This window comes from Ammodytes marinus, assembly GCF_949987685.1.
Source record: "Ammodytes marinus genome assembly, chromosome: 5".
In the NCBI taxonomy this organism is placed as follows: Eukaryota; Metazoa; Chordata; class Actinopteri; order Uranoscopiformes; family Ammodytidae; genus Ammodytes; species Ammodytes marinus.
The window spans coordinates 26,021,538-26,042,582 of NC_137234.1; the positions used below are offsets into that span (position 1 = coordinate 26,021,538).

A 21,045-nucleotide genomic window follows, 5' to 3' on the forward strand; every position below is an offset into this window, starting at 1 on the left:
AACAGGACATCACAGAACAAACTGAACTGACTAACTAAGGTAAAACAACAGAACACAAAACACAAAGCACCAGTGAAAAAAAATAATAATAAAAAAAATACATAGTGTGTTGACCACATTCACAACAAATGATCTTAGTGCTGACATGTATATGTATTGATCAAACATTGTTTTAACGGCTTAGTAAACGATTGCTATGTGTTTAGTTCCCTGACATTCCCTTGCACTTTTGACGGACCAGGCTGACTGACTAAAATAGCTTTTGCTTTTTTTTTTTGAGGGTTCTGTTTGTCAGTTTTTAAGTGTTCCTTACTTTGTTACATCACCTCATATACAGTATGGAACTTAAAAACACTGCTTGAGCAAAAATGCAGGTGTACAATACTCACTCGTGTCTTAATTAATTGAAGCACCCTTGTACATGATGCAATTCTATATTGTTTGATAAATGTGAACAAAGACCTATTCAAGCCTCACTGGTTTATCCTTCTGCAGCTTTAAAGGTGGAGCCCGCCTTTTTTGAAGATAGCTGGATTTTATTTTGGCACACACACACACACACACACACACACACACACACACACACACACACACACACACACACACACACACACACACACACACACACAGTATGTAAAGGTAGTGGACTGTGAGGAGGTATTCATTGATTTTGACAGAATCGCCAACTCCACCTTTAGACAGAAAACAACCGACATGGGCTGTTGATTCTTAAAAAAAGAGAAAAAGACAAGCAGGTTGGATGGATATATTAACATTGTTTATTTACATACAAGTGTTGTATTTTTAATATTGAATTGTGTCATGTGTTATTCCTAGGTTACTAGGCTGAATGGAACCTCTCGGAAAATCCTGATTTCTGAGAACCTAGATGAACCCAGAGCCATCGTCCTGGACCCTGTCAATGGGTAGGTTATGGAGTGAGCCCTCACCTCATGTTCTCTGTCAGCCTGGAAATCCAGACCTGCCGCTAGGCGCTGGCAAATAAAATTTGCTGCGTCTGTTGGTCTGGAAACTCTCCATTGAAGCTCATTTAATATGTCAAGAAATTATCAGCTACAGGTTTGTGGAAATACACATTTCTGAGAATCTTAAAAAAAAAAAAAAAAAAAAAAAGATTGAAACCACCTCAGCTACAATTGAGCAGGAGCTGTTTGTAAAAATGTGTGTTGTGGTTAATCTGTGTGTCTCTCTACAGCTACATGTACTGGACTGACTGGGGCGAGCATCCCAAGATCGAGCGGGCCAACCTGGACGGTATGGAGCGAGTTGTCCTGCTTAACAGCTCTCTGGGCTGGCCCAACGGACTGGCTATAGACCACGCAGCGGGCAAGCTATACTGGGGAGACGCTAAAACCGACAAGATAGAGGTACGTCTATGAGCTTGTGTCTGTGTGTGTGTGTGTGTGTGTGTGTGCTGTTACTAGCTACAGCCTGGTCCCATATTAATCATCCAAAGGGATTGTGTTGAGTTATGCAATAGACTGGCGCACCATTGTGTTAGATAGTTGTCCTGTGTGCTCTGGCCTCTACTAACTGATGGGGCCCCTCTCCTCTGCTTTGGTACGGGTTGTACTGCTCTGGTCGACAGTTTTGTCTTTTTTTTAACCACTGTATGTACTAGGGGTGTGCACGACGTGTACACGTGTACCTGGTTCGTGAATGAAAACGTTTAAATGATTGTGTTAAAGGCCTACTTCACCGGTTTGAATATGAAGGTGTATTGAATTCTGAGATCCTATGTAGTATAAATGTGCAAAAAAAATTTAAATCGGTACATCCTAACCTGAGAAAAGGCAGAAAGAGTGTTTTTTTTAACCCTATATTTCTCTTTCTCGTGACATCACAGAAAGAGAAATATAGGGTTAAAAAAAAACGTACTTTGTAAATATTACTGTGATGTCACAGTAAAAGACATCACAGTAATATTTACAAAGTAAGTTTTTTTTAACCCTATATTTCTCTTTCTGTGATGTCACGAGAAAGAGAAATATAGGGTTAAAAAAACCACTCTTTCTGCCTTTTCTCAGGCTAGGATGAACCGATTTCAATTTTTTTCGCACATTTATACTACATAGGATCTCAGAATTCAATACACCTTCATATTCAAACCGGTGAAGTAGGCCTTTAACCATGTACACGAAAAAAATAATAATCAGGCTGTAACCGTTTGGAACATTTTTGTAAACGTTCACAACCCTTGTATGTAGCTACACACTGCCAAGTGTCAAGTCACTAAATATTGAACTTTTGTTGTTTCAAGTTTGAAGCCATCCCAAGTCTGGGGAATGTGCTGGCCTCAGAAACCAGGTTAGGACCAACATTCTAAGAATGCTTTATTTAATCACTATCTCCCCCGCCAGACTATGGGTCAAAGTATCGGGCCGTGGAACGACTGCGGTCAAGTCAGCCGTCTCTCGTTTTTTGCTTAGTCAAACCAGCCCGCTCCTAGTTTTTTTCGTGAGCGTATCTACGCCGGTAAATGCACAGAGACGGCTTGGTGCAAGCCAACAGTGAGCTAACAGCGCTGGCCACGGCAAATATGTTTCTATGGTGACATCGTAGCAGCGGGACACAGTGTAGCCCAAGGATTACTTTAATGAAGAGGAAAAATACCAGACATTTTTCGCTAAACACAAGAGTCTCTTCACTCCTGCCGAGATGACTACACACAGCATATTAACGCGGAAATGATTCTTTCGACCAATCAACGGACGGCAGTGTGTAGCTGCACCCTTTATGACTGCTAGTACCCCAACCGAGGAGTACTGAAAATAGGAGCGGCTCACTTATTTTGGGGCCCTAGCCAACTTTTGGCTAATGAACACACCAATGTAAGCGTACCGAGCCTCACCGAACCGAGCCGTTCTGCTCGGTGGAAACAAGGCATTGTGTTACCCATCTGTGACAGTAGATCCACTTTTCTGCATGAAAAGAAGTCAGATTTGTATGGAGTCTTTAAATGAGCATTTCCACTATTGTCAAGCCCCTTTCACAACACTTTGTCAGACTGACAACCAGCTCTGGGAAAACACACACTTAACCCCATAGAATAGCTGCCTGTTTCAGACCTTCTGTAGATATTTTTTCCCAGATTGTGTTCATGGTATACGAAAGTTGGCAAAGCAGTAAACGTCACATTAACTTGTGTGATTTGGAGCCCAGGAGGTCTCCAAGCCCCAGTCTTGAGAAGCAGGGCACAAAGCAGTGAGGCAGGGCTTGGACGGGGGCGCTTGTTTCTCTCATTGCCCTTCCCCCACTCCCCCAAGCCTTCTATAGCTGCTTTAATAAGGCAGGTGTTTATCCTTTTCTCTGTCAATGTCCCTCACTAGCTCTCTGTTTCACTTTCAGCCAGTTAACCACTCTTCGATCGCTTATTATTTATTGTATGTTTTCTCTATCATTTTTTTGCTCATCAGCATTTGCCTGTGATTTTGCCCGGTCATCGTGGCCAGCACTGTGCTTTGGTGGTTGTTGTGGCATCTGCAGGATTGAATAAGTCTAATATTGTAAGAATTTTTTTTTTAAATGGCAGAGGGAGGAAGAGAGAAAAAGTAAACAAAAAAGTATAAGCTTTCTGGCTGAATGCTTACTAATTGAGAAAAGGTGCCCCCCCCCCCCCCACACACCACACACACACGCCCCCCACCCCCTCAGTCAGGTTGAAAGGACCCACCTCAAAGGGCTTTACTTCACGTTTTGACCTTGTTTTTTTCCTGTTGAAAATAAGGGTCTGCTGGGTGTGAAGACATTTCCATTGTATGGCTGCCTGTGTCTCTCTTGAGTGTGTGTGTGTGTGTGTGTAGTAGGATGTTGTTCATTGTTTATTATATTCACTCTCTCTGACAGAACATTAGATGATCACTACAAGTTAAAATTAGGGCTGTCAAACGATTAAAATTTTTAATCAGATTAATCACAGTATTCCGTGGATTAATCACGATTAATCACGATTAATTCTACCATTCGAAATAGGCCTTAAAAATTACCATTTTTTCTGTATATTGTTGAAAGATAAAGGACAGAAGGTGAATATATACATTTAAATGTAGTTTTTATTCATTGAAAATCCAAATGATGGTGTAATTACTGCAAATAAATTATAATCAACTAAAACAACCACACCATACTTAAATTTGGCATTCAGCAAATATAGCATAGGCTATAATGGCATGTATTGAGTGAATCCATGGTTTTGCATTCCTGAATACAACCTGATTGCAGTTCGTTTGTGTGTCTGTGTGTAGAAAAGGCCGCAAAGTTCAGAAGTTAGTGTTTGATATGTTTTACAGTGTGTTAAGATGTGTTTTATTCAGTGTGGATAACTGTCAGTTAGCTGCCGTGACGTCAGTCGGCCGGAGAGTCTGTTTAGTAAGTTTCCTTTCTCTTCTCCCTCGGCCGGATGTGTGAGCTTTGCCGCAGTAATCGATCATTCCACATGTGAAACGTGTTTATTTGAGTTTATGGGAATCACCCGTGAGTAAGTAAGTAGCCTACATGCAGTCCCGATCGCTGTTATAAGTTAGGCTATAGTTTATGCATGTTATTAACGGCCACGATTCGCGGGTCGCAACAGCTGTTGTAACGTCTCCTCACGAGTCACGAGCGGAGTTTAAGCCTGTGTTTCTTTTCCTGCGATCTATGCTGCTGTGTCTGTGAAAGAAGGAAAATAAAGAGCGGATAAACCATAGGCCTACTCCTCCTCTCCTCGTCTCATGCTTATAGTCTGACATTTTTGGCCACAAGTGCTGTTCTGGCCGACACCTCTGAAGTGAAACCTGTGATACAAGCAGATCAGCGCGGTACCGATACATCCACCAGTTTCCTCCGCTACAGTGTGTGTGTGTGTGTGTGTGTGTGTGTGTGTGTGTGTGTGTGTGTGTTTGTGTGTGTTGCAGACGTTTGTTTCCTCCCGTGAACGGAGCAGAATGTTTCTCCTGTTGCTTCCGAGAGCAACTGCCAGCCGTGACACAGACGTGGCCGTTAGCAGCAGTTATAGGTCCGTGGTTAGTAGTTTAAAACATAGACTAGCGTGCTGCTATGTTTGGCTGTGTGCAGCTACTGATCCTGGGTCAGCCACAGCGTAAGAGTGACTGTAGTGTAGAGCGGGTGGGATGCACGGGGCGGATCATTCTGCACATGCATTAAATGCGTTAAAAAAAATTAACGCATTAATTCCAGAAATTAATCACCCTGCGTTAACGCGTTAATTTTGACAGCCCTAGTTAAAATACAATCATAACTTGTGAAGTATCTTGGTTAGCCAAGTGGCTCATGCCAATTCGATGGTGACATCCAGACAGGGATCTGTGTTGTGTGTCTTTCCGCCCGTTTTCCTGTCTGTCTTCATCCCTCCAAAAAATTTCTCAAAAATATATATAAAAAAATAAATACAATTAATCTTGCTTGGTTTGGGCATCATATGGTCCAAGTAGCATGAAGAACACAGAAGGCCCATGTAGTGAGGTTACGTGAATGGAGAGAGAATGCATGTAAAATACCTGCTCCAATTAGTGTATTTTAATTTGTTTTACTTAGTTTCATATTTGGATTGTCCCTCTACTTTTTTTTTTGCGAGCCTGACAAACAAGTGAAAACTGAACAGCACCCAGCGCTTTACCTTTTGAAAGGGGAAAAGAGAGAGAATGAGAAATGACTAAAGCAGACTGAAGACTTTGACCAAGAGCACTGAAGTAAAGCTCTCTCTCTCTCCCTCTTTCTCTCTCTGTTTTCAAGGATTTTTTCAAGAAATTTGACTCCCCCTTTGCAACCTCCCACCCCACCCCCTCATCTGTGGAAAAAAAATCCTCTGACGTAACAGCACGGACACACTGCTTTTGAAAAGGAGTGTGTGTGTGTGTGTGTGTGTGTGTGCGTCTTTCACTGATGTGTTGCTTTTTCGGCACACACAAAAAACGGCTGCTTTGTTGTGATTATGCAGATAGACTTTACAAAGCGCCATTCAATCACACTGCAGAGAGCCATATGGTGACTGCCTGCGAGTGTGTGTGCGCGCGCGTGTGTGCATGAGGTGGAACTCACAGGGCAGGGAGGTGTGTATATGGTGGAATTTCCCCAGCTTAAGGCCCTGCACCTTCTTTCAATGGCTCCTCTCCTATTGCCTGTGTCTTGTTTCTGTAATGCTTAACCTGAACAGACTTGAGTGTGTGTACAAACAACCCCCCACACAACATGTATTTACTCCAGTACTGTGCAGTTCGGACACTTGTACTGTACTTGAGAATTTTCCATTTTGTGACACTGTCTCCCTTTACTGCATTTCAAATGGGAATGTTGTTATTTTCCTCTATCTATCAAATAGTAAGTTATACCAATGGTGAGTGAGCATACGGCCCACTTATGAAAACGCCTGTATTTGTTGCTTTGCCCTGTTATACTATCAGAGCAGAGAGGCTATGTATTGCGTTCTTTTACTCAGGACATGGACGCTTTTAAGAAGTACTCAGTTCAGACCTGTTTGCATTCCAGTACATCTGTACGTTTGTTTAAGGTATTCAAAGGAATACCCTTTGCTATTTTTTAATATCCCCGGTATACGGTAATAACCTTAATACCTTCCAACCATAGACTACTCAGTGCTAATACCAATTTCACTTGAGTTAGCCTAGCGGTAAGTCATCAAAGTACTTCCTCGACAACTGTTACCATGGAGATGATTAATGATTTGTTAGCTTGATGCTACTAGCTGTGAGCAGCAGTTACTCAGCGGGTTGCTGTGAAAAGCCTCTGATATTGCTCTGTTGGCGCTCATTGACACATAACAAAGACAGGGGACAGGATGACAAACCTGTCTTCAGTCTCATGCCCTGTGTTCCAAATCACATACTCTTTCTTTTTACTATACTACATACTAAAGTACAGAAGAGTTTTAGAGCCACCGGAGAGAGAAAAAATCAGATAAGAAAGTTTTTTTTTCATTATGTCGAGAAATGTCAAGAATAAAGACGAATACTCCAAAATGCTATTGGAGTTAGTGGGACATTTATGTATTTTCAGCATACTACAATTGACGTGCATGTATTGGGACATCCTTAATCTTTTTCTACCATACTAAATAGTAGGGAAGTATGGGGATTGGAACGCAGGGATAGTTCCATCTAACGACTTCACTCCTTTCTCTTTGCCATGTTTGTTTATAGCGCTCTGTGTTCCTATCTGTCATCGTGATAGGAAGGCAACAAACCCAGACTAAATCGGTGCTTCTTGTTTTTTCTCTGTGGATGTGGCGAGGCATCCCAGACGTAGGGGTTGGTTGTCCTCCACTCACACTACACAGACGTAGGGCCCCGGAGCAGTTGCCTTGTACTAGGGTCGTGCTGATTGGCCATGGAATGGTCCGTCGGCCATCGATTGGTGATCACCTGACTTGAGACTGAGATTAAAACCAAAGTGAAGCAGTTCAATATAAATTAATAAATATTGTAACCAAACACAATTGATATGTTGTTTTTGATCTGCGTTATTCTGTGTGTGTGTTGCAGTAGCTCACGACAATGTGGCTATGGGCAACATGGCCCAACCCTACACTGTACTGTACCCAAAAATGTCCATCAACAGGAACAGTCTGATATAAACTGAAGTCAGGATGTCCTTTAAGGAAAGACTAATAAAATGAGCACCAATGAAGAAAAACTTTGGTTAACCAAGAAAGTGGATTAACCCGCATTGTGATAGTCGTTATCTGTGATTAGAGTTTTAGCTCTAGCCAGCTAGCAGAGAAGAACCCACCTAATCTGCATATTTCAAACTTGCTTCTAGGCTAGGGGTTAACATAACACTATAGCTAGACTATTTTGAAGCTGGAATGTGTTAACTATAAATATAGTGTATAGTATGACAGGACATAGGGCTAACTGCAATAAGACTACATGTGGTGTGCAGAATAACATTAGAACCATTACACAGTAACATAAGAAAAATAGAAAAGTATAAAATCTTAAAAAATGCAAGAGGAAGAGGAGTAAAGATCAGTGGTTGGCCTTAGGTCCGCTCAGCCTTTGATAGCTGCCTGGCAAATGAACTGAATGGATCAATTTAGATAAAAGATTGAAATGCAGTTTTTGTGTGTGGACATCGGTCTCTGAGGGGCTCCGTGCTTTATCCTGGGTGAGGACTGTGAAAGACGATTTGAGACGGCTTTGTGAGATAGTGAAGCCTTTTCTTTAAAACACTTGGAGGCGTTAATAATGGAGCAGGCAGCTAAGGACAGGCAAACACACACACACACACACACACACACACACACACACACACACACACACACACACACACACAGGATCCAAGTCCCTGACAGGCAGCAAGCAACTAGGCTTTCTGCTCACTTCTTTAACCAGTACACTGGAGATGAAGCTGGTATCAGTCCTACATTACAAGTGTCATTATAGATTTTGGACAATTTTTATGCTCCCAACTTCGTGGGAACAGTTCCTACATGACAATGCACCAGAGCACAAAGAAAGGTCCATATAGACATGGATGAGAGAGTTTGGTGTGTGGATGAACCCGATAGATAGATAGATAGATAGATAGATAGATAGATAGATAGATAGATAGATAGATAGATAGATAGATAGATAGATAGATAGATAGATAGATAGATAGATAGATAGATCAGGGTTTTTCCTGCATTCAAAAAATTTTGGCGCCCGCCAAAGGAATTTTAGCGCCCGCCAAAGGAAAATCCTCAGCGCCAAAGTGTTTTTTTTTTTATATATATAGATACATAAATAAAAATCTACTTAAAACGGCTCCAAATGTGTTTCCATTTCCGCGCCATTCCAGTCATATTACTTGCAATCTCAGTTGTAAAAAAATAAATCAGGTCGGGGATAATCGTTATTAAACTATCATTGTTCCGCTCGCCGGGGCATGCAGGCTTATAAATGCAGCGCACCCTTTCAGTCGTGAGCTCCACTCGGCCCCTCCCTCACCTGAGTTTAGCTATCGGCTCGTCCAGAGTAGGAGGGAGATGTTGCGCATTGCCGGGTGTTTTGAAAAACTTCTAGATGACGAGAATAAAGGTAAAACTAATTGTGTTGTCTGAAAACACTTCAGACTCACAACAGACTAAAATAATGTGCAAGATTTGTCACACGCGAGTAACGTGACATACGCGACCGAGAGAGAGAGACAGAGAGAGAGAGAGAAAGAAAAGTGATATAGCCTACGACCTGATCTGCACCTCTAAACATCCCGACCAATTTGTTTATTCACTTTAAGTCGAGTCATAGTGGTCTATGACCAAGCAATCAATGAATAAAAACACAGGAAGTTTAAAGCTCCTTGACTCCTGCCACCACAACTGTCAACACTACAATGCAACTGCCTATCCAACCAGCTCCATGACATAAATAAATCATGCCCTTACATTCAATGCTAGCAAAAGACGTGCCCTATCAACACCATTTACAACTGGTTATTTTTATTTTGACATATTTTTTTTTAAATTATTAAAAATATGTTTCACTTATTTAGCCTATTTCTATTCTCTGTTTTCAGTTCAATTAGGCCTTTGTTTAAAGTCGAAAGTCATGGTGTTATTAGAAAAAAACCTTGTTAAAAGTAAAATAAATGCATAATGTTCTTAAATCAATGATTAACTGTCTTTAATAATCGTGATAACACAATGTGATTACTCAAAATAATCATGATTATGATTTTTTCATAATCGAGCAGCCCTACCTTCTTCCATGGTTTAGATCAATTAGAAACAATTAAAGTATTAGGCCTAAATAGGTAGGCCTAGTCATTATTAGTATTTTGACTTCATATATAGGTTGTTTATTGTGATTTCATAAGTGTCAGTGAGCTCCATGGTAACACAGTGATTGACAGGCTGACTGAAATGCTCTTGAGCTGGACAGAAACTCCCCTCTCCCAACCCAACACCCCTCTTAAAATACACAAACCGTTTGCCTTTACTGTCGCGACCCCAAAAAAAGTCGGTCGCGTACTGACCCCCCAAAGGCCCATTCTGAGCCAGGAAAAACCCTGTAGATAGATAGATAGATAGATAGATAGATAGTAATGTAGGCATTATTGTATTGTGAACATGATGCATTCAGCACACAGGCCTATACACAAGCAGCATGTTTATGTCATTGTCCTTCACTCCAACCCTCTTAAAAAAACAGGCAGGTGAGTGTGTGTAGCCTGCCTACCTACCACTTCGGGAAGCAGCAAATGAGGGGGGGCAACTGTCTTAAGCGGCAGGAACCGTTAGCCGAAAACAATAATAACAAACAGCTGCTTCTGAAACATTTAACTTGTATCAGTATGATCTAATGGCTGTAGCATAAATCACCCATTTAGCTACAGAGATATACAATAAAACTATGGAAAAAGCCTGGAACCTTAATGAGTTAAGATCATATACCATCAAAGAAAATGAAAATCCGTGCTTAGCAAAGTGTTTCCATGGCTAGACATTTCTTGTTTCCATGGTAGAAAAATATAGAAATTCAATGAGAAAAAGAACAATACTCCGAGTATGATTCATTTAATTTTAATGTCAGACTGTGGTCAGTGGAAATTGTAATGGACCACTTTAAAAAAATATATATATATTTCCAATCTTCTTATATTTTAAAGACAATAATACATACACAAATGTACAAAGTAGTTCAGTGGATAATGAAAATAACCTTTAGTTTGAACAGTTCTCTGTAAGCTTGCAATGATTTAGTGTATTACTATAAATGACCGCTAAATGATCCCTGCTGCAGTCAGGTGTTCATGTGCTCTAGAACGGACTTAAAGACCTACTTCACCGGTGGAACTATGAAGGTGAATTGAACTCTGAGATCCTATGTGGTATCAATGTTCAGCATTTTACGGTTCATCCTAGCCTGATAAAAGGCAGAAAGAGTTTTTTATGCGGCAATGGAAAACTGATGAAAGACTGAGGGAAGTAAAACCTCATTCATTATATTATAATAGTGATTTTATAATGATAGAACGCCGGTTCAGTATAGGTGAAGTATTCCTTTAATAGTCAAATCAAATAGAATTGTTGCGTATGGACACAGCCGTAAGCATTGGGAAGATTGAAGTGCATCCCTGCTTGGTGCAAAGTTTTATGGCTCTGGGTCTAGGGGAAACACTGCGTGACCCTTCTGTTTTCTATGTGGTTCCCCTTCATCCTGCGTCTCTCATTGTGTTTATCAGAGAATATCCTTGTGTGTGTGTGTGTGTGTGTGTGTGCGTGCGTGTGCATGCGAAAGAGCATATGTGAACCGCCCTGTCTCGGGCTGACTTCTGCCTCATGTCCCAATCCCAATCGGACCTTTTGTTACTTTTCTGTTTGCTCTCTTTTCTGTCTTTTTGTCTCATTTCCCCACCGTGTCCGTCAAGAAATGAGACGTTTCTCACACCCAAAAGGAAAACCTGAAAACAGCATGAGAGGAGGAGGAGAGGGGCCAAGAGAGAGAGAGAGAGAGAGTCTTTTCTGCCATCTTTTCACTGGGATGGCCCATGTCTAATTGTGTCACAGTGATAAAATGAATAGGTTTTTTGTGGCGGGGGTCAGGAAACTCCCTTGGATCAGAGGCCCATCAAAGTGAATGGTTTATTTTTTTTGTGTTTGCTCACTCCCACCCTCTGAATGGTTATTTAAATTAGTGCTCATTGAACAGATAGAGCCGGCTAACACTTCCGCGGCTCAACACAGCAACAACAACACCTTCTTCTTAATATTATTCTGGCCTTTTTCCTCTCTTAGATATATTTTTCCCCTGGCTCATAGCAGACGAATTTGGGCTGCTGCAGAGTTTAATACATAATGACAAAGTCAAATATAAAATAGTCAGTACGTTTGAGCAAATGTTTTGTAAAGGGTGAAATCTGTTGTTAGTGGTTAACAGTTCCACCTCTCTTCCGCCAAACTCATATTTTTTCACAATCGGTTCCTTTTATCATCCATGGAATAAGAGTATGGACAACTTAAATGGACAAGAGTAGTCAAGATTCCTGAGTTTCTACCCCTAATGGTGTGTGTGTGTGTGTGTGTGTGTGTGTGTGTGTGTGTGTGTGTGTGTGTGTGTGTGTGTGTGTGTGTGTGTGTGTGTGTGTGTGTGTGTGTGTGTGTGTGTGTGTGTGTGTGCTAACTGCAGTAACTGACAGGAAGTTATCTAAACTGACCATTCCGCTTACTGAACCTTTAAACATTCCTGGAACCAAATTAAACTCTAACTAATCAGACTCAACTTAAAGGTTCAGTAAGCGGAATGGTTCTTTTAGCTAACTTCCTGTCAGTGACTGCAGTTAGCAGTCCCCTCCCTCGTCCCCACGTCACCACATTAATGCACTGCAGTCTTCAAGCAGCAAGTTATCTAGCATCATCTCAGATCCGTAAGTGTGATAAAACATGATAAAAACTATCAAAACAGACATTGGGAAGGATTTTTACCTACTCCGCCATTGTAGGCGCATAAACATTCACCCCTCTGTCGCTCTCTGCGCGTGCACCGGAAGTGAGACGTGTCAGTTTGTAGCGTTCTCTCTTCTGATTGGATATCAGGTTGTGGGATACCAGAAAAGTTTATTGGCCGACTACATGCATAGCGGGTGACTGAGAGACTTGTGTTATGAAGCGCGCACACCATATCCAGTGGTGCTGCTTGAAAGTATGTGAACCCCTTGAGCCTTTTGGAATTTTATTTAGTTTAACCATTATTAAATAATTTTTATCAATACCAATCATTTTTATATTAAGAGTTGACACTTAACTGTATTGATAATCTGAAGGTAAAGCGCAGAAAGACTAAACGTATTGTTTAAACGTAGAACTAGCACATGTCAATCAATCAATGTGTTCATTCTTTAAATCTTAGATTCATTCAAGTCCTTTCCCCATTGAAATGCCATCCAGTCCTGTATTACTATGACAAAAGTAAGAAAGAAAAATGCAACACAAATACCACTGTAGTGTGTCTAAAATAAACACACTTGTCTATTTCAGTCCATGCCAGGCCAGTAATAGCTTGGGCGCTGAGGAGGAGTTCTAATTGCAGCTCTCAGTTTCCACTCCTAGAAACACACACAGACACACACGTTCACGCACGCAAACACACGCACACACACACACACACACACACACACACACACACACACACACACACACACATACATGCATATCAGGGGATTTGTTGGCAGGGGTGCCTCCATCAGTTCTTAACAGCCTTGTAATAAGTGCCTTGTGACTGATGTGCACACACACACACACACACACACACACACACACACACACACTCACACTCACACTCACACTCACACCCACACTCACAAAAATCAGGTGCCTATCATGAGCCAGTAATGTATTTATGCACAAGTAACCTTTAAATGATTTTTTCATTTATAGATATTAATATTGTGGTGGTTTTCGGCTCAGAGAGGGACCTGTCACTAATACGTCTTGCGCTCTAGACAAACATAGAGTTTTTACACATTTTCATTGTAAGACCCCGTCTCAGGGGACCTACGAACCTCTCAGCCCAGGACCTAATGGCAGGTTAAGACGGGCCTACAGACACACACCAAAAAAAAAAAATCTTCTTCTCCAATACCTTCCATGTTATGTAACCCAGTGACACAGAACTAGCTACATAAATGCAGATTTTAGTGCATATATACTATTTTATACTCATATGTCTATGAAAAATCCATTTGTTTTTTCTTCAATAGCTTTATTAGGTGACATTCAATGTAAAGCTTTGGGGTTTTGAATAGGTACATTTTTTATATGGAAAATGCTGGAAAAGTGCTTGAATTTCCACACTTAAACAGCCCGATTGTGATGTCAGTTGAACTTTTAGCTGGGGCTCACACAGTAACAAGGGGATTATAACTGTTAATGTTAAAATGGGTGGAATTCCCCCTCTTAAATGACTTGTCAGTGGATATTTCCATGACTTTGTCCTTTTTCTGTGGATGGCATGTGTTGTTGGACACTTAGCTTCCCGTGGACATCCCCGTTGTATGTCATATATCTCTCCCTCTATCCTGTTTCCTCTAGCTCCCCTCTTCCCTTCCTAGCACTATCTATCCCATCCTCTCTGTCTGCTGTGTGTCCCCCCAGACCCACTGGCTTTATATTCATACTTAAACAAATACATATCATGTGTTTGTACTGTTTTATATTGTATACGCGTCGAAAAGGATTAGGAACAATGATTGCATTCTGTTTTATTCACATTTTACATAACGTCCAAACTTTCTTTCGGAATTGGGGTTGTAATTGCAAAAACTGAAATGTGACTGTTTTCATTTCAATGGTTCATTCAGCCCCTAGGTCAAAATTTAGCTTTTAGGTATTCTTTTTTTTTTAAATAGTTTTTTTTTGGCATTTTCAAGCTTTATTAGATAGTTCACAGTTTAAATGGGGAGACAGAGAGAGAGAGGGGGGATAACCTGCAGTAAAGGTCCACGGGTCGGATTTGAACCTGCGACCACTGCAAAGAAGGCCGGAGCCGATATGGTACGTGCTCTATCCACAACGCCACCGGAGTGCCCCCTCTTTTAGGTATTCTTATCTTCTACAGCTGGCAGTGGATGCATGTAGAATGTGAGGCCATAAGAATGAGTATTAACACACACTCCTTTCCCCCTGTGTCTCTCTCTCCTGTCTCTGTATCAGTGTATCAAGGTGGACGGCACTAACAGACAGACCCTACTGGAGGACAAGCTGCCTCACATCTTTGGTTTCACCCTGCTGGGAGACTACATCTACTGGACGGACTGGCAGAGGCGCAGCATAGAGAGGGTCCACAAGACCACCGCCGTGCGAGAGTTCATCATCGACCAGCTGCCCGACCTCATGGGGCTGAAGGCCACTAAAGTCACTGAGGTTTACGGTAAGCGTCCTTTTGGCTTTTTTTTTTTGGCGCTGTATAAAACCAAGCTATTATGAATGCCATCTGTGAGAGTGTGTGTGTGTGTGTGTGTGTGTGTGTGTGAATGGGTGAATGTGGTACGTAACTGCTTGTGGATATTTTTGAAGGAAGTCCACTTCTAGGCAGATATTCAGTCACTCTTTATAATCTCCATTTGTAGATGATTTGCCTCATGGTGGACCGATGGAGCTCAAACTTTTTTTTAAATGATTTTAGGCTATAGCTGTTTATGCTATAATGACTGCCATCTGTGTGAGTGTGTGTGTGTGTGTGTGAATGGGTGAATGTGATAAGAAACGAAAAGCACGTGTGGCTGAGAAAATCAGCTAAAAAGCGCCATTTAAGTCGAGTCCATTTACCATTTATTATTATAATTATTATTAAAAGTATTATTATTATTATTATTATTATTATTATTATTATTATTATTATTATTATTATTATTAAGGAGGGTGCCTTTTCAGCGGCTTCCTTAACAACACTGAAAATAGGACAAAATTTGAACGCATTTATGAAAAAGCTTCCCTCCTTCCGTCTGTGTGCAGGTACCAATGGCTGTGCGCTGGACAACGGCGGGTGCAGCCATCTTTGTTTCTGGTGCAAGCAGGCGGTCAGCTGTGCCTGTCCCATGGGTATGGAGCTGCTCTCTGACCTGCAGACCTGTGTGGTGCCTGAAGCCTTCCTGCTCTTCACCAACAGGTACACACACAGTATGACAACTGCAATACAGCTATTACTGGCACATATTCCATTCATGTTGAATGGATACCGTTCCCTGCATTGTAGCTGAGGCTTTTAAAGATGGAGTCAGCGATTCAGGAGAACTATTGTTGTCCAAATCAGTGAAAATCTCCTTTGCGATATGCTACCTGTATGCACTGAATGGGCCACAACCACTGAAGGATTGCACCGCTTTTGAGTCCGCTAAACCGGTGCAAATGACAGAAAAAAAATCTATCCACAGACAACGTGCCTGGGAAAACATTATCTTCATAGTGTAATTAATACCACAGCACATCAAGTTAATGACGTGGATCAGTGACCCCTTCTCCTGCAGATGGTATAAAATACTCTAAATGTTGCATCACATGCTCCAGCAGAATGTCCTTTAGGCCCTACATGTGTTTCTCCCTTGACGGCGAGCCTGCCCGCTCACTCACGTAAACGCAAGACGCAACTTTGTGTGTGTGTGTGTTAGCGGCGGTACATACTTAGTGCAAATTCCTTTGAAGATACGGTGCTAAAACGGGGCAGATTGCGGGCGCTAATTCGCAGCAATTCACGGAGCTATTCGCGGACACAACTCATTCTTAGTGGAGGTGTCCCTATGCCTGCTGTAAAATACACAGCCTATGTAAACGAGCATGTCACTAGCTACGGTGGGCCCTTTGTTAACATACCAGTTTACAGAGCCTAGGCTGTGTATTAACACTGGATTTCTTTTCAACGCACACACACAGGTATCGGATTTTGAGGATATATTCACTGATTTTTACGAAAAAGGGACTTTGACAACAAACGTTCTCCAGAATCGCTGACTCCACCTGTGTTGTTTTAGTTAGTTCAAATTCTTTAATCTACCCTCACTGTACCGCTCTGTCAGTATGTCTTTCCCATGAGGCAACTACGCATTTATTATATTTTGTTTCTAATATAATTAGATTTTAAGTGAAGTAATCACAACTAAAGCAACAATTTGGTGTTTTTCTAGGTTCCCATCACATTTCAAACTTTTCAAAAAAAAAGTCAAAATGTGCAGTGGTTGAGGTTTTACCATACTTGCTCACTATAAACAACAGTAGATAAAAGCATGAAATATATCTCAACACCGCCCCAGCTTTGAAATGTGTGGGCCTTTTCTGACCACAAATAGGAGTTAATGAGTGAATGATTCCCAAGTCTTTTATTGTCAGTTCTGATATATGCAAGACACACATCAGTGTTAAATAAGATAAACATAAACAATATTTACATAAGATACATTCTAAATACTAAGTAATGCAGAGGAATTTTCTGTGCAATATAAAACAGTATATGTATAAAATAGAATAGAAAGTAAAAAGTAGATAAGTTCAATTGAAATGTGCAATGTGATGAAAAATATTTACAATGTGCAATATGCAGCTGTTCAAATCACCTTGGATCATGTCATTGTGTTTTCCTCAGGGACAATATCAGGAGCATCTCTCTGGGGACCAACAGCAACGACGTGGCCATTCCTCTGACTGGAGTCAAAGAGGCCTCGGCTCTGGACTTCGATGTGTCTGAAAGAAGAATATACTGGACAGACATACAGGCCAAGGTTTGACCTATCCTTAAATTGAAAAAATCTACTTATTATTTATCTAAGAATTTTGGTCACTCCATATTGGTGAGGATCGGCTCACAAATGCCAGATAGAAATTGTTGTATTTTTTTGTTAGTAAAGTTATGTTGAGGAAATCATATTCTCCCTCCCTCCCTCCCTCCCTCCCTCAATCACTCACTCACTCACTCACTCACTCACTCACTCACTCACTCACTCACTCACTCACTCACTCACTCACTCACTCACTCACTCACTCACTCACTCACTCACTCACTCACTCACTCACTCACTCACTCACTCACACACTCACTCACTCACTTCTCCTTCTCTCTCAGACCATCAGCAGAGCATATATGAACGGCAGCTCTGTGGAACACGTGATAGAGTTTGGCCTGGATTACCCAGAAGGCATGGCGGTAGACTGGATGGGTCGCAACATCTACTGGGCTGACACGGGCACCAACCGCATCGAGGTGGCTCGGCTGGACGGACAGTACAGACAGGTCCTGGTCTGTAAGGACCTAGAGAACCCACGCTCACTGGATAACCCACGCTCACTTGCGCTGGACCCAGCCAATGGGTAAGAAGGATTGACTGATTGATTGATTGTCTTTATTTCGAACATGTAAGAAATGGTAATTGGACTTGACTTATATAGTGCTTTTTTAGACGATTTTCTCAGCCCCAAAGCGCTTTGCATTTCTTACCACATTCACCCATTCATACACACACTCATACACCGATGGCAGTAGTTGCCATGCAAGGCGCCCTCTGAACCATCGGCAGCAATTTGGGGTTCAGTGTCTTGCCCAGGGACACTTCGACATGTGGCGGGTAGGCGGGGATCGAACCTCCGACCCTGCACTCCAGAAGCAAGTTAAAATAGTAGTAGATGAATTAATAAAACAAAAGCAAAAACAGACACACTTTCCACATGCTCGAAAGGGGGTAGGAGGAAGTAAAAAACTTATCTAGTCCTACCCCTTAACAGGTTAATTATGCCTGGATAGTTAGAATTATATTATTAGTGTCAGTATATATAATATAAAAGCTATAATAACTATAATAATACAGTTCTATAAAAAATGAAGGACAACTTCACCATTTAAAAAAGAACATTATTAAAGACATATTGGCCACCGTTTCTGAACTTTGTCATGTTACCTACCTCATCCACTACATCTTATCATAAAAATAATCTAGATAGCATGCAGTAGTAGTCGGGACATACTAAATCTCTTTCTTACATAGCAGAAAGTATATGGGTACTGGAACGCAGGGTTAATGTCCCAACAAGGACATGTGTGTGAAATACAGTATATGCATAGCAAAGATGTGACTGCACAGCTAAACAGTTGATAGGAAACAGTTTGAGGATCTACTTTCAGACACCTGTATTATGATGAAGGTCCACGTTTTTTCTTAGGGGTTTGAGTGGTTGCCAATGACGTCATGTAGCGTGTGTGTGTTCTCTGTGTTCTAGGTAGTGGGGCGTGTAGCTCTGTCAGTGTGTTGGTATGTAGGTCCAACAGCCAGCATCACGCCTCTTTTCCCCCCTGTCACCTCCAGCTGTGAGAGGGATGATGCTATCAAAGCTGCTGTTAACAAAGCTGGCTTTATTATCACTGTTTCATCCACAGCTCAACCACTCTGATCTGCCTCTGTAGCCCCTTTTACATAGCCAGCAAGGCAAACCTACCCTGCTGTGTAAATGGTTCAATTGCGCAGCGGGGGTTAGACAGGCGCAACAGATGATGATGCCAGGAACTTCACTACCTCAGAGGTAGTAAAATTGCCGGCACGATCTGTTGCGCCTCTCTGTCTGAATGTGTCTGCTTGTTGTTGTTGTGGAACAGGGGCTTGTGGCTAGTGTGGCGTTACATACGTTTCTAAAAAGTGCGACCATGGTAGCAGTTGAAAGACGATAGATAGGCCTACTTGTTTGAGTCTGAAGGACATTCTGACATCCAGTAGAAGACATACTACAATGCCCGGCACTAAATTAATATTTCACACCTGACGCTGCTTACGTTTGCGTCACAGGCACCCCTCTCTCATTCTGGGATGTGGAACCCTGTTTAAATTGGCACAATGATGCACTGGCTCTGCTTGGTCCTGTGTAAAAAACAAAACAAAGCCGGCATTATTGGCATTACGTCATTCTGTCAATATGCCGCAATGTCTGTGTAAAAGGGGCTTGTGTGAGTCTCATTGTGTGTGTGTGTGTGTGTGTGTGTGTGTGTTTATAGGAGCATTAAGTACCTGTGCCAGCATGTCGAAATGTCCTAACACATCTCACTCATTGCTGATGTCATGAGCCAGAGCTGTCAACACACTCGCCTGAAGACATCTGATGTCATTTTATGGATCACATAATAAATAAAGACAATATAAAATATAGTTGTCTTCTCTCTGGGAAGTTACAAAGTGGAAACAGGTTCATGGTTGCTAACCCTATTATATAGTGTGAAGGATTAGTTTAGCAAGTGAGTATGCGCGTCTGAATCATCATTGGTTTGTCTCCACACAGCTACATGTACTGGACGGAGTGGGGGGGTCGACCGCGCATAGCCAGAGCCTACATGGACGGCAGCACCATCAGCACCCTGGTGGATAAAGTGGGCCGGGCCAATGGACTGACTATCGACTATGTGGACCATCGACTATACTGGACCGACCTGGACACCTGCATGATAGAAAGCACTAATATGCAAGGTTTGGAGACACACACAGCAAAGTTACTAAGCATGAGCAAAAAAACACAACCACACACTTCTTCTTTTTCTTCTGTGGATATACAATGTACATGAATTCTGCTCCTCTTCTCTTCTGAGAAAGTTTATTTTTTCCCCCTAACTTCAACACAAGGAAAACAAGAACACAGCTGAAGCCTTTTTCCATCTAGATTGTCAAGTTTACAAAGAGTGACCAGAGAACACTCTACAATTCATTAGAAACAATAAGCTTCAACTAATACATGGCACCTTCTTTATCAAAGTGTCAACATGTGAATTGTCAAATTGGAAAACAGCACATACCATAGGGCATCTATGCTTCAATGATAGCTTCTGTGCTTTGATAGTTGATACGGATGGCACATGTCTGTCCTTCAATTAGTATATGAAGTTCTTAAAAAAAATTATGTGCACGAAATAACAACAGAAGTCATCTATTTACGGTCTCATTTCATATATATCAGGTGCTATTTTATTAAATAAAGTAATCACATATGTTATTTGTGTTATCTAATTTTGTCTACTACTGAGTTGCCTTGCTCTAACCTCTGCTTCGTTTTGTGAAGGGTGGGTCTACACCGCCAACACACACACACACACACACACACACACACACACACACACACACACACACACACACACACACACACACACACACACAGCCCCAGTGAGCAGGTGACTAGCCATTGATGAGCTGTGTTGATATGTTGTCATGTATGTTGCAGGCCTTCTGAGGGAGATCATAGTGGACGACCTGCCTCACCCCTTTGGTCTGACTCAGTACAGGGACTTCATCTACTGGACAGACTTTAACCTGCGCAGTATTGAGCGGGCAGACAAGCGCAGCGGCCTCAACCGCACTGTGGTGCTACAGGTAAGGAACCAGCTTATTCATTCACTCTGTTCATTCATTCAGATACTCATTGTTGTATTTACAGACTTAAAGGTGCACTATGCAGATTCAGGGGGAGAGGGATTTGTTTACATTTGCAGAGCCTGAATTTAGTTAATTTATTTTCTAAATTTAATTATTAGTATTAAATAATTATATAATCTTCTATCAAAACAAAATGAT

General features: G+C 41.6%; 1 protein-coding gene across 1 annotated transcript in view; it reads left to right on the plus strand.

Moving 5' to 3' along the window:
• The window catches only part of lrp5 (low density lipoprotein receptor-related protein 5), a 62,122-nt gene that overhangs the window by 25,495 nt on the left and 15,582 nt on the right, over positions 1–21,045 (plus strand). The window contains exons 10-17 of the mRNA XM_080028605.1: positions 838–926; positions 1,217–1,388; positions 14,672–14,888; positions 15,473–15,626; positions 17,094–17,229; positions 17,571–17,815; positions 19,766–19,950; positions 20,696–20,844. Of these exons, the coding sequence (XP_079884731.1) occupies positions 838–926; positions 1,217–1,388; positions 14,672–14,888; positions 15,473–15,626; positions 17,094–17,229; positions 17,571–17,815; positions 19,766–19,950; positions 20,696–20,844 (1,347 nt within the window). The remainder of the gene's footprint in view (positions 1–837; positions 927–1,216; positions 1,389–14,671; positions 14,889–15,472; positions 15,627–17,093; positions 17,230–17,570; positions 17,816–19,765; positions 19,951–20,695; positions 20,845–21,045) is intronic.